Source organism: Glandiceps talaboti, chromosome 8 (genome assembly GCF_964340395.1).
Source record: "Glandiceps talaboti chromosome 8, keGlaTala1.1, whole genome shotgun sequence".
In the NCBI taxonomy this organism is placed as follows: Eukaryota; Metazoa; Hemichordata; class Enteropneusta; family Spengelidae; genus Glandiceps; species Glandiceps talaboti.
Window position 1 is genome coordinate 25,837,723 of NC_135556.1, and position 21,929 is coordinate 25,859,651.

General features: G+C 35.8%; 2 protein-coding genes across 4 annotated transcripts in view; one reads left to right on the top strand and one right to left on the bottom strand.

The window, feature by feature from the left end:
- The window catches only part of LOC144438754 (transmembrane protein 33-like), a 21,073-nt gene extending 16,783 nt beyond the window's left edge, over nucleotides 1–4,290 (top strand). For both annotated transcript variants that reach the window (XM_078127913.1, XM_078127912.1), the window contains exons 7-8: nucleotides 3,414–3,497; nucleotides 4,043–4,290. In XM_078127913.1, coding sequence (XP_077984039.1) covers nucleotides 3,414–3,497; nucleotides 4,043–4,187 — 229 coding nt within the window. In that variant the 3' untranslated portion in view covers nucleotides 4,188–4,290. The remainder of the gene's footprint in view (nucleotides 1–3,413; nucleotides 3,498–4,042) is intronic.
- Nucleotides 4,291–14,127: 9,837 nt separating this feature from the next.
- Nucleotides 14,128–21,929, bottom strand: part of LOC144439036 (dachshund homolog 1-like) — a 58,832-nt gene continuing 51,030 nt past the window's right edge. The window contains exons 7-8 of one of the 2 annotated variants that reach the window (XM_078128280.1): nucleotides 20,465–20,569; nucleotides 14,128–15,224 (exon numbers count right to left, since the gene is read on the bottom strand). In XM_078128280.1, the coding sequence (XP_077984406.1) occupies nucleotides 15,049–15,224; nucleotides 20,465–20,569 (281 nt within the window). In that variant the 3' untranslated portion in view covers nucleotides 14,128–15,048. Of the gene's footprint in view, nucleotides 15,228–20,464; nucleotides 20,570–21,929 lie in introns of both variants that reach the window. The other variant, XM_078128279.1, reaches the window with a different exon arrangement.

Below are 21,929 nucleotides of genomic sequence, written 5' to 3' on the forward strand. Positions count from 1 at the left end.
TCTGCCTGTCTGTCTATCTGTCTATCTGTCTGTCTGTCTGTCTGTGTCTACCTGTCTGTTTGTCTATCTCTCTGCCTGCCTATCTGTCTGTCTATCTGTCTGTCTGTCTGTCTGTCTGTCTGTCTGTCTGTCTGTCTGTGTCTGTCTGCCTGCCTGTCTGTCTATCTGTCTGTCTGTCTCTGTCTGTCTGTCTATCTGTCTGTCTCTGTCTGTCTGTCTGTCTGTCTGTCTGTCTGTCTGTCTGTCTGTGTCTACCTGCCTGTTTGTCTATCTCTCTGCCTGCCTATCTGTCTGTCTATCTATCTGTCAGTCTGTCTGTCTGTCTGTCTGTCTGTCTGTGTCTGTCTGCCTGCCTGTCTGTCTATCTGTCTGTCTGTCTCTGTCTGTCTGTCTATCTGTCTGTCTGTCTGTCTCTGTCTATCTGTCTGTCTGTCTGTCTGTCTGTCTGTCTGTCTGTCTGTCTGTCTGTCTGTCTGTGTCTACCTGCCTGTTTGTCTATCTCTCTGCCTGCCTATCTGTCTGCTTGTCTGCCTCCCTGCCCGTCTTTGTCTGTTTGTGTTAATGTGTGTATGTAACCAACTTACAGGATGATTATCTTGATATTTGGTTGGAGTGTATAACTAGGTGGGAAATCTCTCCAATCAATGTGAACACACCATACTTGTATAATTTGCATTAAAAATGTCAGTTTTGGTAAAATGCTGAAACTCAGAAACTTATTGTTGAATAGGTCTGAAATGGTTTATTCTTAAGGATTCATTGCTGATAAAGCTGACTTTGACATAGCCTGTAAATACTGTCATGGAGGTGATGAGGATATGGGTAATAGGTCTAGGTATAGAGGGGTGGGGGTTGGGGGTAATAGGTCCAAGTATAGAGGGGTGGGGGTTGGGGGTAATAGGTCCAAGTATAGAGGGGTGGGGGTTGGGGGTAATAGGTCCAAGTATAGAGGGGTGGGGGTTGGGGGTAATAGGTCTAGGTATAGAGGGGTGGGGGTTGGGGGTAATAGGTCCAAGTATAGAGGGGTGGGGGTTGGGGGTAATAGGTCCAAGTATGGAGGGGTGGGGGTTGGGGGTAATAGGTCTATGTATAGAGGGGTGGGGTTGGGGGTAATAGGTCTATGTATAGAGGGGTGGGGGTTGGGGGTAATAGGTCTAGGTATAGAGGGGTGGGGGTTGGGGGTAATAGGTCTATGTATAGAGGGGTGGGGGTTGGGGGTAATAGGTCTAAGTATGGAAGGGTGGGGTTGGGGGTAATAGGTCTAGGTATAGAGGGGTGGGGGTTGGGGGTAATAGGTCTATGTATAGAGGGGTGGGGGTTGGGGGTAATAGGTCTAAGTATGGAAGGGTGGGGTTGGGGGTAATAGGTCCAAGTATAGAGGGGTGGGGGGGTGGGGGTAATAGGTCCAAGTATAGAGGGGTGGGGGTTGGGGGTAATAGGTCTAGGTATAGAGGGGTGGGGGTTGGGGGTAATAGGTCTATGTATAGAGGGGTGGGGGTTGGGGGTAATAGGTCTATGTATAGAGGGGTGGGGGTTGGGGGTAATAGGTCTAGGTATAGAGGGTGGGGGTTGGGGGTAATAGGTCCAAGTATGGAAGGGTGGGGTTGGGGGTAATAGGTCTAGGTATAGAGGGGTGGGGGTTGGGGGTAATAGGTCTAAGTATGGAGGGGTGGGGTTGGGGGTAATAGGTCTAGGTATAGAGGGGTGGGGGTTGGGGGTAATAGGTCCAAGTATGGAAGGGTGGGGTTGGGGGTAATATGTCTAAGTATGGAGGGTTGGGGGTAATAGGTCTAAGTATGGAGGGGTGGGGGTTGGGGGTAATAGGTCTAAGTATGGAGGGGTGGGGGTTAGGGTTATAGGTCTAAATATGGAGGGGTGGGGTTGGGGGTAATAGGTCTATGTATGGAGGGGTGGGGGTTGGGGTTATAGGTCTAAATATGAAGGTGATGGGGATATGGGTAACAGGTTTAGGTATAGAGGGGTGGGGGTTGGGGGTAATAGGTCTAGGTATAGAGGGGTGGGGGTTGGGGGTAATAGGTCTAGGTATGATGGGGTTGAGGTTAATAGGTCTAAGTATGGAGGGGTGGGGGTTGGGGTAATAGGTCTAAATATGGAGGGGTGAGGATGGGGTCATAGGTGCAAGTGTGGAGGGGTGGTGGTTGGGATGACAGTTCTGTGTTACTTCAACATTTCATAACAGGATGGAGGCTATTCATCACAAACTGAAAAAAATGTGTTGTTCTCTGAAGCATATCACCAATTTTATTAAATTACATAATTACAATTGAATTTTTTAGCTCTGCTAAGTGGAGCTTAATGGTTAGGTTTACTCTCCTTAATTGTCTATTGTATGTCAACTTTTTCTGTTTTCATCTTCTCCGAAACCAGATGTCGGAATGCTTTGATATAAAGTGTGTATGTGCCTTGGAGGGAGTCTATTCAGATTTGTTCATGTCAAGTTTATATGAATCATTTTCTGTTTTAAGTAAATTGTTGGGTCAAAACAAAACCATGCCCATAGGAACAGCCAAATGGTGGTGCATATTGCAAAGATGATAACATTGTTGGGTTGGCAAGTGAATAAACATTCAAAAAGTTATGCAAATGTGTGTAGCAACAAGATCATGCCCATAGAAACAGTCAAATGATGATGTATATTGCAAACATAAATACAGGGATGGGAAGATAAATAAATAACATTCAAAAATCTATACAGATATGCCTAGCAACATGACATCAATTTTGGAAGAGTTAGTGGTTTCTTTCCTTATATGTTTTGTTAAGTTTTAGATTACCATTCAAACTTTTATTGTATTGCATTTCGGAAGTTTCTGCACTTTGGTGATGAAATTGAAATATGAGTCACCCAAGCGGCTTATTATGAGGATAATTCCTTGTATAATTTATTATTAAATCACCAAATGATATGTAAAGCTCAACTTGATACTATGGTGTGTTGAGGAATCATGTTACATAATTAGGGATAAGGGATACAAGACACATGGGTATAAACGAGATGTAGAAAACCGATTATCCAAGTTCATTTCACATCTTTGCAGACCCAGAGGGATATAGTTTTCAATGACAATGTGTTTTAGGCCTGTGGTGTTGTGTTCAAACTTGTTAGCTGGCACAGTACTGGAATTGAATTGTTGTCATGAGTAAACTAGTAAATGTCTCAAAATAATTAGAACATCTGCCCTAAGCCACCTTAGGTGTCATTGACCATCCTAGAATTAAGACTCCTTCCATATTGTCACAAAGTTAAAAGTCTGTCTTCAGTGTTGAAGTCTTTGACAAGCATAGAAATAAGATTTAATTTCAAATGTCACGAAATGATCAGAGTATCTGTCGTAAGATACTTTCAATGTCAATATTATTAAAGCCTCACTTTTGTTATTCATTAATTTTAGCGGCAAGTCCTCAATTCTACTACCATTTGTTTACTATCGCTTTATATCACTTCGCTTTTCGTCAAGACGCAACCCATATTGTAGGTAAGTAGCTGTTTGTTTCACTATGTATACATCAAGACACAACCCATATTTTATACTTGCTTACTACTGTTTTAAATCACTTCTCTATGAGATAGAAGAAGTGTCACTAACAAAATGTCTTGATAGCAAAGCAATACAATTTTGCACATTGTTTAGTCTAAATAGTCACAAAGTGTCAATCACATGATCATTTGCATATCTATACTGATTTGTCAACAAACTACACCACTGTTAGTTTTATAGATAAATTTGTCAACAAACTACACCACTGTTAGTTTTATAGATAAATTTGTCAACAAACTACACCACTGTTAGTTTTATAGATAAATTTGTCAACAAACTACACCACTGTTAGTTTTATAGATAAATTTGTCAACAAACTACACCACTGTTAGTTTTATAGATAAATTTGTCAACAAACTACACCACTGTTAGTTTTATAGATAAATTTGCTATCAATCAGAACCCAAATTGTAGTGTGGTGACGGTCAAAAACAGACTCTTTACCATGTCTGATATAACTTGTTTATCTTTTTTGTTATTAGAGTAATATTTCATGAAATGAGAGTGTATGCTGAAAACTTCAGTCGCGGGCCAAGCTGTCCTGGTTTCCTACGTAACATCATCTACAAATCCATAGTACTGCTAGAAAAACTGGCACCAATACCTCCACCTGTACCACAAAGCTGATAAGTTCTGGTTCAAAGTTAACACACACACAGACAGACAGACAGACAGACACAGACAGACAGACAGACACAGACAGACAGACACACACACACACACACACACACATACATACACACATACACACACATACAACCCACATTTCTCTTCAAACTTCAGAATTATTTGATGTATTAACAGGAGATGTCACATAAATCATAAATGTTCACATGAAGGCAGGATTCAGTTGTGAAAGTTTTTCAAAATATTTGTAAGCGATATGTATTTATATCTTAATATTTTGGTCTGTGTGATAACTGTTATTATTATTATCATTATCAGTCAGTGTGTAATTACTAATTTTCACATTTTATCACGACACAAACAAATGTACTTGTACCAAACCAAGATATTTGAACATTTCTTATAAAGAGTATGCATTATTAAAATGGACATGCACATCAAAAACTTTGTGTAATTTGTATTAAATTCAAACTATTTTACTGTCTTCACTTGTCAAGGTAAAGGGTTTCTTAGGTGAAAGGTCATGATGGGGTGACCTTTGACATGTTGATGGACTACATCAGAAATAATTTATGTTGATTTACAGATATCTGCACATCACCAGCCTTGCATGTATCATGCGTTGCTTGTTCCCAGTAATATGTTCACAAAAAGATGTGAACTTTTTGAGATCTATGTAACAGTGACATTTACGAACAGTTTGTTTCATGGTGTTAGTTTGGAAAACAACCTAGAGGGCTTGTATAATCCAGGATCACACTTCTATTTCACAACTTATTTGAAATCAGGACTCACTTGGACAGGCTTGAAATAGCCATAAGTCTTAAAATGGACACTACAGGGTCTAGCAGAAGGCCTATAATGGAAAGTAGAAGAAAAATAAACATTGCCACAAGTTTTATTGATAAAACCATGGTTTAGTTCACCCAATTTGATTTGAAGTTGTTTCTTGTAAATGAATGAATGATGGTGTCAGTGTAAAGTCCAGACTAGTGTGGGCCACTGACTGCTTGATTGAAAGCTGTCATTTACAAGAACAGACCCAACTTACATATCAGTGAAATTACTGACAGTATTAAAGGGTCTTTGTCAAATAAATCACTTTACTGTCAAGTTCCTGTACAAATAATCAGAAAATTTATGAAATGAAAGTTTGATATGAATGTAAATAACCTATGTGTGAATTCTTAGTACAATTCTTAAATGAATTATTTATATGTTGTACTACGTAAAATGGCTGCCAAGTCAAAGATGGTGGAAAAGTGTTTATTTTTTTGTTTATATTATCTAGATGCCAATCATCTTACATATTAGATTTAATGTATTTCTGCATTTTGTTGTGCCTCTTGAAAGATATCAAATCTATGAGACATTGTTTTGTTCCCAAATTCTGCAAAGTTGTAACTTGACAACATGTAAAAAATATATATATAGGAAAAGACATGTTTTTTTAATGTTGGTCATGTTGTGGATATTTCTGTTCAAATTACTCTACAGAAGTTGTGAACGTTTAGTTGTATGAATGATCAAGATGTGAAGTAAGTTTGATGTGAACGTTAAGTTGTATGAATGATCAAGATGTGAAGTAAGTTTGATGTGAACGTTAAGTTGTATGAATGATCAAGATGTGAAGTAAGTTTGATGTTGGAAAAAGGTCAGAACAGTGTAGGTGGACTTGAAAACCTAACATTTCTTTAAAAAATTGTTAGTATATAATGCCCTCTTTTCTTTAGATCATTCATACTTGCAAGCGGGGTTATTAGTTTGTAAAACTGACTTCTAACTATTAAATTAATAAGTTGTGTCCAGTGTTCTATGAACAGGAAATCACAATTTACACTTCTGTGTATTAACTAGATATGGTATGACGTATATTTATACCACCGATCATCCACAAGCCAAGTTATTGTCTGTGAACAGAAAATATGGATTATATATCCTGGTAGTTTTACATCACAACAACCTTTATCTATGTCATTGGTTCTGTGGTTCTACATCACAACAACCTGTGTCTATGTCATTGGTTCTGTGGTTCTACATCACAACAACCTGTGTCTATGTCATTGGTTATGTGGTTCTACATCACAACAACCTGTGTTTAAGTGAGTGGTTCTGCAGTGCTCCAAGTATGAGTTAAAACATTCCAAATTGCCATTATCCAATTTTTCCCAAGTTATTCTGGAAAATACTTATGACCCAAGGGTTTTATCCTGCTGATCTAGTGTCTCTGGGTGACAGTGCCTCCTAAGTCACTCATATTTTCCTTGGCTGAACGAAGACAAATATTGGGGAATAATGCCAAATTGTACTCCATTTCTGGATATGCCTTTGAAGTGCCTGTGGATTTCCTCTACAGGGTGGCACAAATGGAGTTTTATATAATGACTTATTGATTGTATTGCTTTGTTATGTCAGCACCGTGGGAAGCGAATTGCTCACAAAACATGAAACCCATCAAGGAGAATGCCACAGAAATCACAACTAAGATCCACACAAAGTCATATACATCACTCATTAATTTCAGTTACCCCTTCATTGAAATTAAAACACTGCATGTGAAAATAGCAAAGTATGACGACAAAAAAACAACCTGTCAGAAGATGAGCATTATGGAATAGAGTATAGATGTGTTATTCAGTTGGATATCGAGCAACAACACTGGATGTAGTAACTATGTACAGAGAGTAAAGGAAAGAAAAAAGGAACTGAAAAAAAATGAAAGTGTCTTTTTTGAGAAGGGTATATGTTCTATTAAATGTACTAAATATTTTGTGTATTTTACTACATACAGATTATGCTACATGTAAAAAGAGATGTTTTGAGTGAATTAAAATTATTTGTATTCTTGACTATCTTGGATTGATAGTAATTGTAGATATTGTGTTTGCAGTATTGTCAAAATCATTGGTACATATTGTGTATGCAGTATTGTCAAAATCATTGGTAGGCATTGTGTATACAGTATTGTCAAAATCATTGGTAGGTATTGTGTATACAGTACTGTCAAAATCATTGGTAGGTATTGTGTTTGCAGTATTGTCAAAATCATTGATAGGTATTGTGTATACAGTATTGTCAAAATCATTGATAGGTATTGTGTATACAGTATTGTCAAAATCATTGGTAGGTATTGTGTATACAGTACTGTCAAAATCATTAGTACGTATTGTGTATACAGTATTGTCAAAATCATTGGTAGGTATTGTGTATACAGTACTGTCAAAATCATTAGTACGTATTGTGTATACAGTACTGTCAAAATCATTAGTACGTATTGTGTATACAGTACTGTCAAAATTATTGTCAAATAGCGTAGTTCTTGGTGTCTTTATATTTTTCTTGAGACAACAAATTTTGTGGTAGAAATATAAATCTGTTCTTAGCAGAAATTGATTAAAACTTTGTATGCAATCTTGAAACCAGTGATTTCTTGCCAAGTACTTTTCATTATTCTGAAGAATATTTGTGACTACAAAACTAGTGTTCTGAGCAAGAAAGTGATAAAACTTGTAGAAATCTTTCTTTTTTTTATACATTGTTGACATAGTCAAAGTTCCTTAATATTCAGCAAACACCAAATGGTGACAAAATCAGGGTGTAAAATGAAAAGGTGTCCTGAAATAGCTTTTCACATCAAATTTATGTAGTGATTTCAGGTTTTGTTTGTGATTTTTTTTATTGTTTTGTACATTTGTACCTGTCAGTATTATATCAAGTTACTATTCTATATTAATACTCTATTAATGTTGTGCAATAATCTAAACCCACATAGCTCTACAAATTGGTACACATGTACATGTAGTATACACTTGATTTTCTAAAATAGAAAACTACATTTTTCACAATCTACAGCAAGTGTTATTTTTTTAGTGTCAATGTAGTTAATTTCAGTAAAGTAATGTTCAATAAATTCTCCATATCACTTTACATTGTAATAGTTTTTCTGTCACCACTTCAGGAGTGGGTTTCCTAGGATAGCATCCCAGGGACTTGGTTATCTGATGTGATATAAGAGTTCGACATTGTAAAGCCAGACAGCCAAGTTTCTGGGCAACCTGAATAAATCTTATGACTATGGTAGCTGAGTACTGATTGGCTGTTCTGAAGTTTCATATGCAATGAGCTAATGCTGATTGGCTAGTGTGCAGATGTACTTAAGCTGTGATTGGTCATCACGAATGTACTTTAGACGTGATTGGTCATCACATAGATGTACTTTATAGATCAGTTGTAATAGATCAAACTCCACTATCAGCATACAATAGTGAATCAGGTATTACTCTATAGAACAAATTGAAAAATTGAGATGCACTATCTTTGAGAAAAAAAGTAAATGGTATTTTCTGAGATTGTGACATTTGTTCAGAGTATGTATGAATTTTCTTTGTATTTTTGGCCGATGGCCATTAAGTATAATAAAGTTATCATGACCATGACCATGGAAAAAAATTGAGATAGCATCTCTAAAAAGAAGCATGGTTAGGTCTCTAGTTACACATGGAGGGTCCTAGTAACTATGTCATTTTCCTAGCAAATTTCTAGTTTGTTCAACCTCTGAAAACCTTGCATAGTGTAGATGTCACCCAATCAGGTTAAAATCTGCTTCAGCTTGATTTGTTTATATCCTGCACTGCACCACCCCCACTCAATAGAGCCAGGGATATTCTGTCTTCACTGCCCCCTCTTGATAGAGCTGTGTAGGTTCTGTCTGTGCTACCCCCTCTCAATGTATCTGTGTATGTTGTTTTCACTGCCCCCTCTCAATAGAGCTGTGTAGGTTCTGTCTGTGCTACCCCCTCTCAATGTATCTGTGTATGTTGTTTTCACTGCCCCCTCTCAATAGAGCTGTGTAGGTGCTGTCTTTGCTACCCCCTCTCAATGTAGCTGTGTATGTTGTTTTCACTGCCCCCTCTCAATAGAGCTGTGTAGGTTCTGTCTGCTACCCCCTCTCAATGTAGCTGTGTAGGTTATTTTCACTGCCCCCTCTCAATAGAGCTGTGTAGGTGCTGTCTTTGCTACCCCCTCTCAATGTAGCTGTGTAGGTTATTTTCACTGCCCCCTCTCAATAGAGCTGTGTAGGTTCTGTCTGTGCTACCCCCTCTCAATGTAGCTGTGCATGTTGTTTTCACTGCCCCCTCGTGATAGAGCTGTGTAGGTTCTGTCTGTGCTACCCCCTCTCAATGTATCTGTGTAGGTTCTGTCTGTGCTACCCCCCTCTCAATGTAGCTGTGTAGGTTCTGTCTGTGCTACCCCCCTCTCAATGTAGCTGTGTAGGTTCTGTCTGTGCTACCCCCCTCTCAATGTAGCTGTGTAGGTTCTGTCTGTGCTACCCCCCTCTCAATGTAGCTGTGTAGGTTCTGTCTGTGCTAACCCCCCCCCCCCCTCTCAGTGAGAATAACTTTATAATCCCTGATTATCCATTCTCACAAGCCAGCACATACCTTTCTGCAATCAACTAAACAGGGAATATGTGTGAGGTAGCTGTGACATAAAGAGGACAGTGGTTTATGACAGTAAACTTTAATAAGCCTGAGGTCTGTTAATGTGGATTATGAATACTGGAATAGGATACCAACATGAAGAAGCTTGGTTACTTCCTGTTCTCTTTTCAACATCTGTACTTGCACTAGTAATTTGTTCACAGATTCTTCTCCCTAGACCATGTCGTTCAGCCCATGCTTACAATTGTAAAGTGCATGGTACATCCAGGCACAAAGACCAATAACCATAATTCATATTGAGAGATTATATATACAAATATATACCTTTCTTTTCTTCCAAAGCATATACTAAATTAAAGATTAAATAGGATCAGAAATTTCAAGAATTTTTATTGGGCTGTATTTTTAGTATGACAAGAACACTACATATATTGTATATGACTGCTGAAGAAAGTCCAATTATAAATCTATAGTTTTATACACCTTGAATAGGAATGTAAATTCTGTAGCAGTCCTCCGGATAGTTTAGGCCCTCTATTGGGTACACTGGAAGCGATGATCATTGTGTGTGTGTGACTGAGTGTGTGCATGCATGTGTTCACTTGTATATTCTAGACAGATTATATACACACTTTTTCATGTCCACAATTACATGACATTATGTTTTAATAGTGAAATGTAAGAATTTCTTGGGGGTGCAAGGTTTTTAGAGGGGGTGGGTGGGGATGGTTCCGTGCATTCTTGACTGATGTGCAATCCTACTTTTCAATGAAAGCTTTGACCACAATTAGATGGTCAAACAGAATTTCTGAGGGTGGGGTGTGGTAATCTCACATGATGATTCAATGTTACATGACTATATATATTAAGTAAACCCTACCAGTCAATCATGTGTTTAATATCAAGACTAAAGTGTAAATTGTAAAATGTTTTAGGTTTTCTCTACTAGTAGTATAACTTGGATCAACATTCTGGCAATGATGAAATATACAGTTCAAGGTTTGTAAGTTCTGTCATGGTTATGTATGTATGTATACATACATACATATATACATACATACATACATACATACATACATACATACATACATACATACATACATACATACATACATACACACACACATACATACATACATACATACATACATACACACATACACACATGCATGCATGCATGCATGCATGCATGCATGCATGCATGCATACATACATACATACATACATACATACATACATACATACATACATACATACATACATACATACATACATACATACATACATCATACATACATACATACATACATCATACGTGTGTGCGTGCGTGCGTGCGTACGTACGTACGTACGTATACATACATACATACATACATACATACATACATACCTACCTACCTACCTACATCATACATACATACATACATACGTACGTACGTACGTACGTACGTACGTACGTACGTACATACATACATACACACACACACACACACACACACACACACACACACACACACACACACATACATAACACAAAGTTATTTACAAAGTATATCTTTATTTGGTGATTTGTGTTATAAATTAAAAGTTGTAAAATAGGAGACCATATCTAGATTCCTTCTATTTTTTTTAGTACATTTACACAAGTAATGCTAATGCTGGCATCTGAATAACAACACTCTTACTTTAAGAGATTTTTTTATCTAAATCTACCAGGTACAAAAAAAAAGTTAAACAAAGCAACACATTGACAGTAAAAGCGAACAAATGACTTCTTTTGCTGCAAAAATATACCAATCTAACTAAGAGCATTTCTTGTCACAGGTAAAATGTTTGCAACTTTGAACATAAAGAACTAGAATATATCTACCTACAAACTTAGTATTCATAAAAAATGCATTCCAGAGCATCATGGGAGTTATCCAAAGCATGATGGGATGTCTACATACAGCAAAGGATTCTGGGAATGCATGAAATAAACATCAGTACTGACCTGAGATCTAAATACAAATACTTTTTTTCAGACGGCAGTTGAATAATAAAAAATATCACATGCATAATTGTATCTGTATAAAATAAAATAAAATAAAAAATACAATTTCAATGTGCAATTCAGGGACTGCAGCTTGTGGCCACAAAGTAGCTAGAGGTCACACAATATCTTCCAATACTGAACCCCACAAAAAACAATGATAATAAGATAAAATATTCATGATAAAATACTGGGACTGTTTTCACCCCAAATAATGACCTTTGACCTTATAATTGAGATGTGTAAGTAACAGATTGTGAAAAATAGATCACTCTGTAGACAACAAATTAGTTCATACTCTTTCACAAATATATTTTACAGTTTAGTTTGAATATGCAATAATTTTTAGTTGGCCTAAGAAACTACTAAGAATGGTTTTCAGCGTGAAAGTGAGTGAAAATTGTGTCTGTGGTCAGTATACAATATTTAGCACCACAGAATATTTAGTGTACATGTATGTATGTATGTATGTCTGTCTGTCTGTATGTATGCATGCGTGCGTGCGTGCGTATGTATATGCGTATGTATGTATGTATGTATGTATGTATGTATGTGCGTATGTATGTGTGTATGGATGTGCGTGTGCATGTATGTATGTATGTATGTATGTATGTATGTATGTATGTAATCTATCATCACTGACTAACATTATAAAGTCTATACTTACAGTTGCTGGAGTGTACTAGTTTGAAAACCAATGTGCCACACACAAACCACTGCTAACGTAGGACTAACACTACACAGTGTGTGTGTGTGTGTGTGTGTGTGTGTGTGGGGCATAGCTATAATCAATCTCTACAATAAATACTAAATGTTGCTGTACAAAGTAAAACTGGCATGTATGAATTACTAACTTGGTATGTGAAAATAACAATAACATTGGGTTGGCATGTATCTAGAACTGATCATTCTGAAACAAGAACTTGTAATATGTACCCCATGAATCAAAGCCAATCATTGAAACTAAGACAGTAATCAGATTGTAAGTGATTGAACAATATGGTCATAAACCAGACATCTTTATGGCACCATCCAAAACATACCCAGTAAGAGGTCTTCATATTTCGTTGTATCAGCAGAAATGTGTGCTATGGCTTGCGAGAATGATGAAAATAGGAGAACAAGCAGAGCTAAACTAGCAACAATTTGTGTGAAATACACCAAACTTGAATAAAGGCAATTCTAGAAAGCAAGTTTACTGTTAGTGCACTCGATCAACTACTTGAATATAAAGGCATCAGTAACGAAATGACAATAAATTCATTAGAAAACCAGATTGAATTATTTATAGGGGCAATACTTGTTTGTGATAAGTTAGACACACATACTGCCTTGTATTATGCTATTGACACTGGCTATCACCTCAGGATGCCTTGTTTCAGGTCAGCTGTTATAAAAAATTTATGATTCAATGTGGAAATTGAGTCCGCTACTTATGGTGTAGCATCTGTGACTGACTTAGTACGGCAAACATTCATGTTGTCTTGAAATTGTACAAAGTCGAGTTTTTTGCATTTTGAAAGTATTTGATTTAGTTGAGTATTGTTGATTGTACAGAGTCATGTTCTGTGAGTTGAAATTACTCAAACTGTTAGCTTTTTGTTGACTGTACAGCCAAGTTCTACTTCAAGATCGATCCTTTTGTACAAAGTAACCTTTTAAACAGACAGCATAAATTATAAATAAGACCAGAAATGAACATGTCAAGAGCTTTCCTCTATTGTTTGTGAAAAATGCACAAAATCCTGTATTTTGAATAAATCACAACATACTGTTTACAGACTGATGGCAAAAGTTTATGCCTGGGAGCTAAAACAGAGACTGGAAAGTTTTAGAGAAATTGGCGGTATTGTTACAAGAAAAGGGTTATAAGATCTAAGTGATGTAGACTAATATTGAAAAGCTTAGAACAGTATAAATGTGCTACATACCCACAGCATTGTGTGAATTATTCATATACCTTTGTCAATCCAAATTAATACATTTGTGTAACCTAATACACTGAAATGTATTATTCATTGACATTGAGTCCTACAGTCATAATGAAGGTGCCACCATACCCCTTGGGAACCAGGCTCTGATCAGCAGACGACAGATTCAGTCCCGCCAAAAAAAAAATCCCCTTTTCTCTTGAACAAAAGGTATCAGATTTTCAATTTTTGTTTGGGTAAGATGATGAATAAATGTCAAAATTCACACACTGATTTTTTTAATGTCATCTTAAATTTAGTTGAAACCACCAAATCATTGTGTACTTTTGTGAAGAAATTTAACTTTAATGAAACAGCTCCTGTATACAAGCTTTGTGTGTAGTGGAAAAGACATCGTCTTAATTTCAGCGAAGTTTTTGTTTACAATTTGCCAAAAATTTGATTAAAATTCTATTTTTTTTAAAACATGGTTTGAAAGGTTTATCAAGAGAGTAAGATTACATAAAATAAACTTTTCATTCTCTTTTGGCTTTTATCACTTTTCCAAAGCATTTGATACAAGTTTCAAAAAGACAAACTCTACGACATGTTTATTTATTTTTATTTGTAGTCAATTTCCTTCTATGCAATTTTTTTCTGGCATCATTTGACAGTTAACTCAGGAATATGCATAAACTTGACATAAAATTAGCATACATTATTTCCTATTTGGTTGTTTTGGTGGGGGGGGGGGGGGTTGTCTTGTGTACAATATTGATATTATTGAGTTTTATTTTCATTAACTTCATAATTTTTTATTGTTTTTTTTTGTGATTTTCTGGAAGAACTTGGAAGACATCAGGAAAGCAGGAGCAACAAAGCCAGTGAAAAGAAATTCACTTACAAATGTTCATGAAATACAATTTACAATACTTTTACTTCTAAAAGGCTCTATTCTACTGAAACATCCAAACAAAAACAACAGACACTACTTCTACATACATGACAGAAAAATAAGAATTTTCCTTTTTTTCCACATCTTGAAAACACATTTTCTTGTTTCTAGTTGACTTTTTAAAGAGTTTACAAAGATTAATGGAGGTAGTTTTTGTACATGATATAAACTTGTTTTTAACATCTTAGACACTTCAGATAAAGGCAGATCACAGGAGTACTGACAAAGAGAAGACATAAGGAATAATGTAATGACAAAATGTGGACAGAGTGTGGTTGGATGAAATCTTGTCAAATGAAAAAATTACCACATTACAAGGCAGGCTTGTTTGGTCATACTTCTGGTCAATATTTGAAATATTTTAAAAGAGTATTAAAAATGTCTATTTTAAAACAAAATAGACAATCAGTTTTAAATGAGACACACTGTCCTGCCTTCCCCATTACTTCCCCATTACTTGGTAGAGTCCACTCAATTTATTCAAACAGACTGTACCATTCAGAGAAGACAGAGGTGGCAGACGTTTAGTCTTCCTCATCCATGTCAGCAGTGTCATCTTCAACATCATCATTGTCGATGTCATTTTCATCACCGCTGGCCCTTTTATCGTTTCTATCATCCATTCTGTATGGGTTATAATCTACATGCCCGTTCTTCGAAAGGAAGTTATCACTGAAACTCTGTAAACTTCCTCTTATGTCTGCTAGTCAAAGAGAAAAGGAAAATATGTCATTTTATGGTATTTCTGAATATCACACATATTACATGGAACTAGCCACCCTGTATTCAACTTTTTCCTGACAAACTTTCAGCATACAGTGTAGTCTGTTTCAATTTCTTTTTGAACCAAGTTTAATCTCTAAAATGTAGTCAAAATCTTTCAACTGTGTCAACTCTTTTGATGTTTCAGATATGAGTATGCAAAATTATGATGAACAAATTCACTGAAATGTGAGAATAAACTTTCAATATCCATTCAACTCTGTAAAATGCACAGATGCAATGGCACAGAGAAGTGTTGAGAATTTGACCACCAAATTTCTACTTTTATTCAAAACCTTCCTACATTTCACACACTCGAGTTTTCCATTCACCCATTCTCCCAATTCAATCATTTTAGATCAAAATGAGTCAAAATAATCGGTAAATTTTAGCAGTGTTCAAAATTTGACATCAAAATTCTACTTCTGTTGAACATCCTACAATTCACACATTTTCATACCTGTTGACAAGATATTAGTCTAGCCATTTTAGATCAAAATGAATACAAAAATTTGCTTTATTTTGGTAAATTTTAGTAAAACTATAAAAATTGTGGAACTTTCGGAGACAATTTGTAACCTTTAGGTCACATGATAGAAAACATAGTCATAAAGAGGTGCGACATAACCTGCACAATAAAGTGACATAAAAGGTTACACGAAGAAATGATTGCTGCTGATGCTAAATTAATATTCATGTTTCTGTAAGTGGAATCAACAAAAAATGATAGAATAATAAAATAAATTTGAAGGTAATTTACAGATAACTGTATCTACATAGTGAAAAATTATGGCACAGGGAGTTATTTGCCTCTACAAAATTGATGTTTCCAATTGTAATTAAAGCAGCGATACCCATGTGTTCCGACATAATTACTAGTAAAATGTGGGTGCAGTCATATACATCAATGATTAATATACACCACGACAGTTTGATCTATTTCCATTAGAGGACATACAAAAAAAAATTACAGTTCAATTTGCTAGGCTTGAGTCAAAGTGTAATTTTGTTGAAATGAGGCAATAGGCGATGTAAGACTGATGACAACTGGTCTGACTTGGGCCATTTAATTGACATATTGATGGACGAGATGGACTCCTATGTTTCATCAAAATGGGTCTCAAAATACACAAGTACATTACTCCCAAACCTTACCCAATGACCTTAAACATATGGAACAATTTTGGTCCAAAGTTTAGAAAAGGCTCTCCAAACGTGAGACAATTTTACTCCAAAGTTTGAATAAAATGGGCCCTCCAATACAGAAGTATGCTACTCCTAAACTTGATCCAAATGACCCCAACATATGGAGTAATTTTAGTCCAAATTTGAACAGAATGGCTCTCCAAACACGGGGCAATTTTATTAACCAGTATTCCAAATTTGAACAGAATGGCTCTCCAATATATGGGAAAAATTTACTTCACAAAGTTTAAACAACATGACTTGCCAAATAAGGAATAATTTTACTTGATACTCCAAAGTGTGAACAAATGGAATTTCATCACTTTACACTCGTCTTTCAACAAGAAATATAAAAAATAGACAATGAAAACAAATTATAAAAATTCAAAAAAATTTTGTACAAAAAATATAATGTACATTATCAGGCTAACCTGCCATAACTTTACACATACGATGAGGTCTTATGATGCACAATGTTAGAACTTTTGAAAGGAAAATTTTCAAATGTCAAAATATATTTTTCCAAAGTTTCAAAAGAAAGACTTTGGGTTAAAGACATCAAGGAATCAGACTAAAAAGACATCAAGGAATCAGACTAAAATTCATCCTCTTTCTCTGTTCAGGATTCAAAAACCTTTTGTAAAAACAGTGTACAAAGACATTGAGTTGACGGTACACGTATTACACAAAGAGAGTCACACTTTGTATGCCGACAGAATAGTCTGGTTTGTCATTTTTACGATTATTTATGATAATTACCCCCAAATGTTGACAAAATACTGTCCTTGATAACACAACAGGAAATAAGAACAAAATGAGAGAGAAAATTAAATACATAAATGCGGTGAGGTCACTTAAATCTATCGTGGGTGATGTCGTTATCTAAATGCTTATTCAATTCTGACTCCTCTCTGTAATTTCACATGATTTGTAACATAATGTTCCCCTGGCTGCACAGACAGATCATGAAAAATGGAGTCAATTTTGTTTCATTTCTCGAAACCTACGCCACCTGATTCATTTATTTATTTCCATTTATTTTGACTTCAGGGTTGAAAAGGCCTAGTGGTGTTCAAATGATTCATTTTCATTGTAGGACAGGTGGCTCTCCCATTATTACATATTCTCATCTTTAAATTGATCAACGAATAACATCAAATTGCTTTCACTTTCAATTTATCGGAGTTCATTTGGTGACATTTATCAGACTAGCTCATCTATCTTACTCAGTCATTTTGGCAGACAATACTATATATTTTATCAGATCACAGATCTTAGGATTTCTAACGAACAGCTTTTGCGTTGTGTGTTTCATTATGAAGTCCAGTCATTCAGTTTATCCAGTACTTAATAACCAGCCCATATCTCACTTAATGGACCTTACTCACTCAGACACTACTTGGCCAACTTATTAATAAATATATATTCTGTTGTTTGATGCCTTCGTGGGCTTTGCATCACATATGTATATAGATTAACGTTCATTTTTTACGGGACTGCTGCAAATGTTCAAACACACTCTTTTCTTCTCAGTCATTCACATAGGACCAAACTGAGGGGCAGTACTTGATTAATTAATCTGATGCCTTTGTAGGCATTTAGTACAGTTGTACAAAACTATATCCTTTAAATATGTATTGGACTACTGAAATTGTACAGATACACACTTTCTCACTCATTCATATATAAATACACAGATACATATAAATAAATACATACATACATAAATACATACATACATACATACATACATACATACATACATACATACATACATACATACATACATACATACACACACATGCATACATACATACACATACATACATACATACATACATACATACATACATACATACATACATACATACATACATACACACACATACATACATACATACATACATATACAGACAGACATATATACACAATTAAGATACAGAAATACATATGCAGGCATGAATACATGTACATATAACTGATGTGCACACACAGATACATACATGAGCATATACACATGTATGCAGTCAGTCAGTCAGTCAGACAGACAGACAGACACACACACACATCCCACACACACACACACACACACACACACACACACACATCCACACACATAGTTATGCAAATTTCATTCCAAATTACAACATAATTCAGGTTAGATATTTTCCCTCCTATGTCCAAAACATACCAAACTCAAGTACAGCACCACAATACCACATATTATTCATTCTTGCCAAATCATTCATCTACCACCATACCTTCACCCTTTGGGTAGTATAGCACTCTTTACCTCAATTGTCCAGAAATCCATTTCGTCTGGCCCGCATTCATTCTTTTATCCATCCATTCATCCATCCATCCATTCATTTGTTCATTCATTCTTTTCTCCATCCATCCATCCATCCATCCATCCATTTGTTCATTCATTCATTTATCCATCCATCCATTCATTCATTCATTTGTTAATTCATTCACTTATCCATCCAGTCATTCTTTCATTCAGTCAGTCAGTCAGTCAGTCAGTCAGTCAGTCAGTCATTAATTCATCCATCCACCCATCCATTTGTCCATTCATTTATGTATCAATATCAGTCATCCTGTGAACTCTTAACAATTCAACCATTTATTGATGTATCCAGACACTTGCCAATAACCCTTTAGACATCTAGCCAACCAGCTCTAATTATCAGTGAATATCTCACAGTATCCATATTAGAACCAACTGTCAATGGTAGCTGGGTAGTGTAACAGGACAATATCATTTCTACAATGAATTATTACTTATTCTGTTCTTAAGTCATTTCCTTGATTCTGTATTTCCAGAGACTGTCATTTTTTGATCAACTCTTCCATGTATCTGTTTAGTCTAGATATTAGACTGCAAGGCTTTCTTTTGATATAAGGCGACTTGAAGGTACCACAGGTACTGTCATCCTGGGTTTTTGTTCGGCAACCTTTTGAACACAGATCTGAGGTCTTGTTACAAGACTACAATCTGTCATCATCTATCAAGCTGAGTTCTGGCAGTATAAGTTTTTGTTATTTTTTGTACCCGTTGAATTATACAGAAAATGTTTACTTGAAACGATTCTATGATTCTGACTGTCTACATGCACTTAGTCATTGATGGTACTGTGTACAATGGCTTTCATTATTTGTCAACAAATTGTAAATTGTTGGGAAGGTGACAGTGTGAAAGTGTTTGATCACTTAGCAGCAATGCATGAATCAGTAAAGTACAACAAAAATATCAAAATAAGAACAAAAATTATCAAAAAACAGGTCCATGCAGTTACAAGTACTGGTCTTCAAAATCTATTCTTAAATGTATATGTTTACACTAGATATACATCCATTGATTTCACCATCCATCCACACTCTTTCCTGTTTATTCAATTTCCCTCACTATCTTTATTCCATTTTCCTGACATCTCTCCCACTACACTCCAGTAATTATCCATCCTCACCCAATTCAACTCCTCACTGATTGTATCAACTATGGAAAACATGCTTCAAACATTTGTAAACACTCAATCAAAGAGCACAGTCTTGTCAAAAAAACAGACAAAGACAAGTTTGGTTACAAAAGAGATGGTTCTATAGAGGCTACAGCTAGGACAAGCAACAATGACATGATAGGTCTGTGTATGCGATGGAACTCACACAATTCATGGCTACACACTCACACAACCACTGACCATTACATGCTAACCCCATCTGTCAAATTAAAATTAAACCACAACACATCGTAGGGCTGCCCCAACAATGGTGTATTTTATATTAAGAAGTCTAGCCAAGGTCAGGAAGGCTTTCTACGTATGGTAATAATGCCCCTAAGTTACTAACTAACAACCTTAAGTCTTCTGGGAAAAATACCCATCACTATAGCAAAAGATCAAAGCTCTTAGACTTTATCTATGGCATCCTGCCTTAAGTTTGCTTTGTTTGCTAGACGAGACACTTCACATTTCGTTCCAATCACATTAATACCTTGTAGCTTTCTCTCTGCATCTGCTCGGGAGTTTCTCTCCATTCGCAAATCTTGTGAGATTGAGTCACTATTTGGATAAACAAATTTACTCAAAGCCTTCGATTCTGGGGGAAAAAAGAAGAAGAGGAAGATTAGTTTTGTTGAAAATTGAGGTGAAAATGTAACCAGCATGAAAGAAAACAGTTTCCCTCTATTGCAAATCTTTTTAGGTTAAGTTATTATTTGGATAAACAAATTTACTCAGAGCCTTTGATTCTGGAAAAAATGTGGAAAAGATCCATAATAAAAAAGTCAATTTTGTTGGATTGTAACAAAAATGCAGCAAGCGCTAAAAAATTTTACTATCCATTCAAAAGTCTTGTGAGTTTGAGTGGTCATTTGGATAACCAAATTCACTTAGAGTCTGATTCTGGGAGAAAAATAGGAAAAGACTTAGGATACAGAGCAAGATTTTTGTTGAATTGTACGAAAGCAGCAAGCAATAAGGGCAGATGGTGCAAATCTAAAATGTGCAGCACGTGGACACTTTGAAAAAAAAAAGAAAAAGGAAAAGCCGACTCCAATTAAATACATTATGTAACCAGTAGTGATGGAAAGCGGTATCAGCACAAATAATACTATCTAAGTATCTTTAGGGCGGTAGACATGGGTCACAAAAAAGTCTGCTTTTTTATACAAAATTCAAGGTCGATTTTGTCCAGGCCACTAATTACTTGACCTAAACAACAAGCTAATTTTGTGAGACACTCATTATGGCATGCACACTTTGACCACTGCAATCAGCTTGAGAGTGTCTCAGTAGGGGCTAACAATTGCAGCATTATTACACTAGATGCATCCATACATCAATGCTCTAATTGGAACACCCAATTAAATATATCATGTGAGAGTTTGAGAGATTTTTTTGACAAAACTCTTCTTTTTTTTTTGGAAACAAAGAACACACTTTGGTCATTTTTCCCTTCCCTGATTAATTTAGGGTGTTGGTATAGATTAGGACGACTATTTTGTGTGGGATAATAAGAATACTGATGCTATAATCAGAAATGCAACACATGTAGATATCAAAATAGAAACAAAAAGACTCGTGGAACATTCTAATCTCTAGCATTCAATTATTAAAGTTAGTTTCAGTCACATTCAACACACACAGAGAGGTTTTGTTTTTTATTTTATCAATATTGATAAAATGTACAATAAAAGAAGAAAGATAAATAGTTTTGTTGTACATATTGGTAGTGTAATGTAATGATGAAAACTTGAAAATTGACATTTTTGTCTCATGTGCGACTTTATTGCTTAAAAGGTCCATGTAAGATAAGGATTAAAATCTTGATGTGAAAAACGGTCGTCTGACTGACCTATAGAAAAAGTTGGTCCTGAACTAAACAATGCTTTCATCTAATCCTGATAGCTTCACTGAATACGATATCAGTATCAATGGAAGAACCTAGGACTGGAACA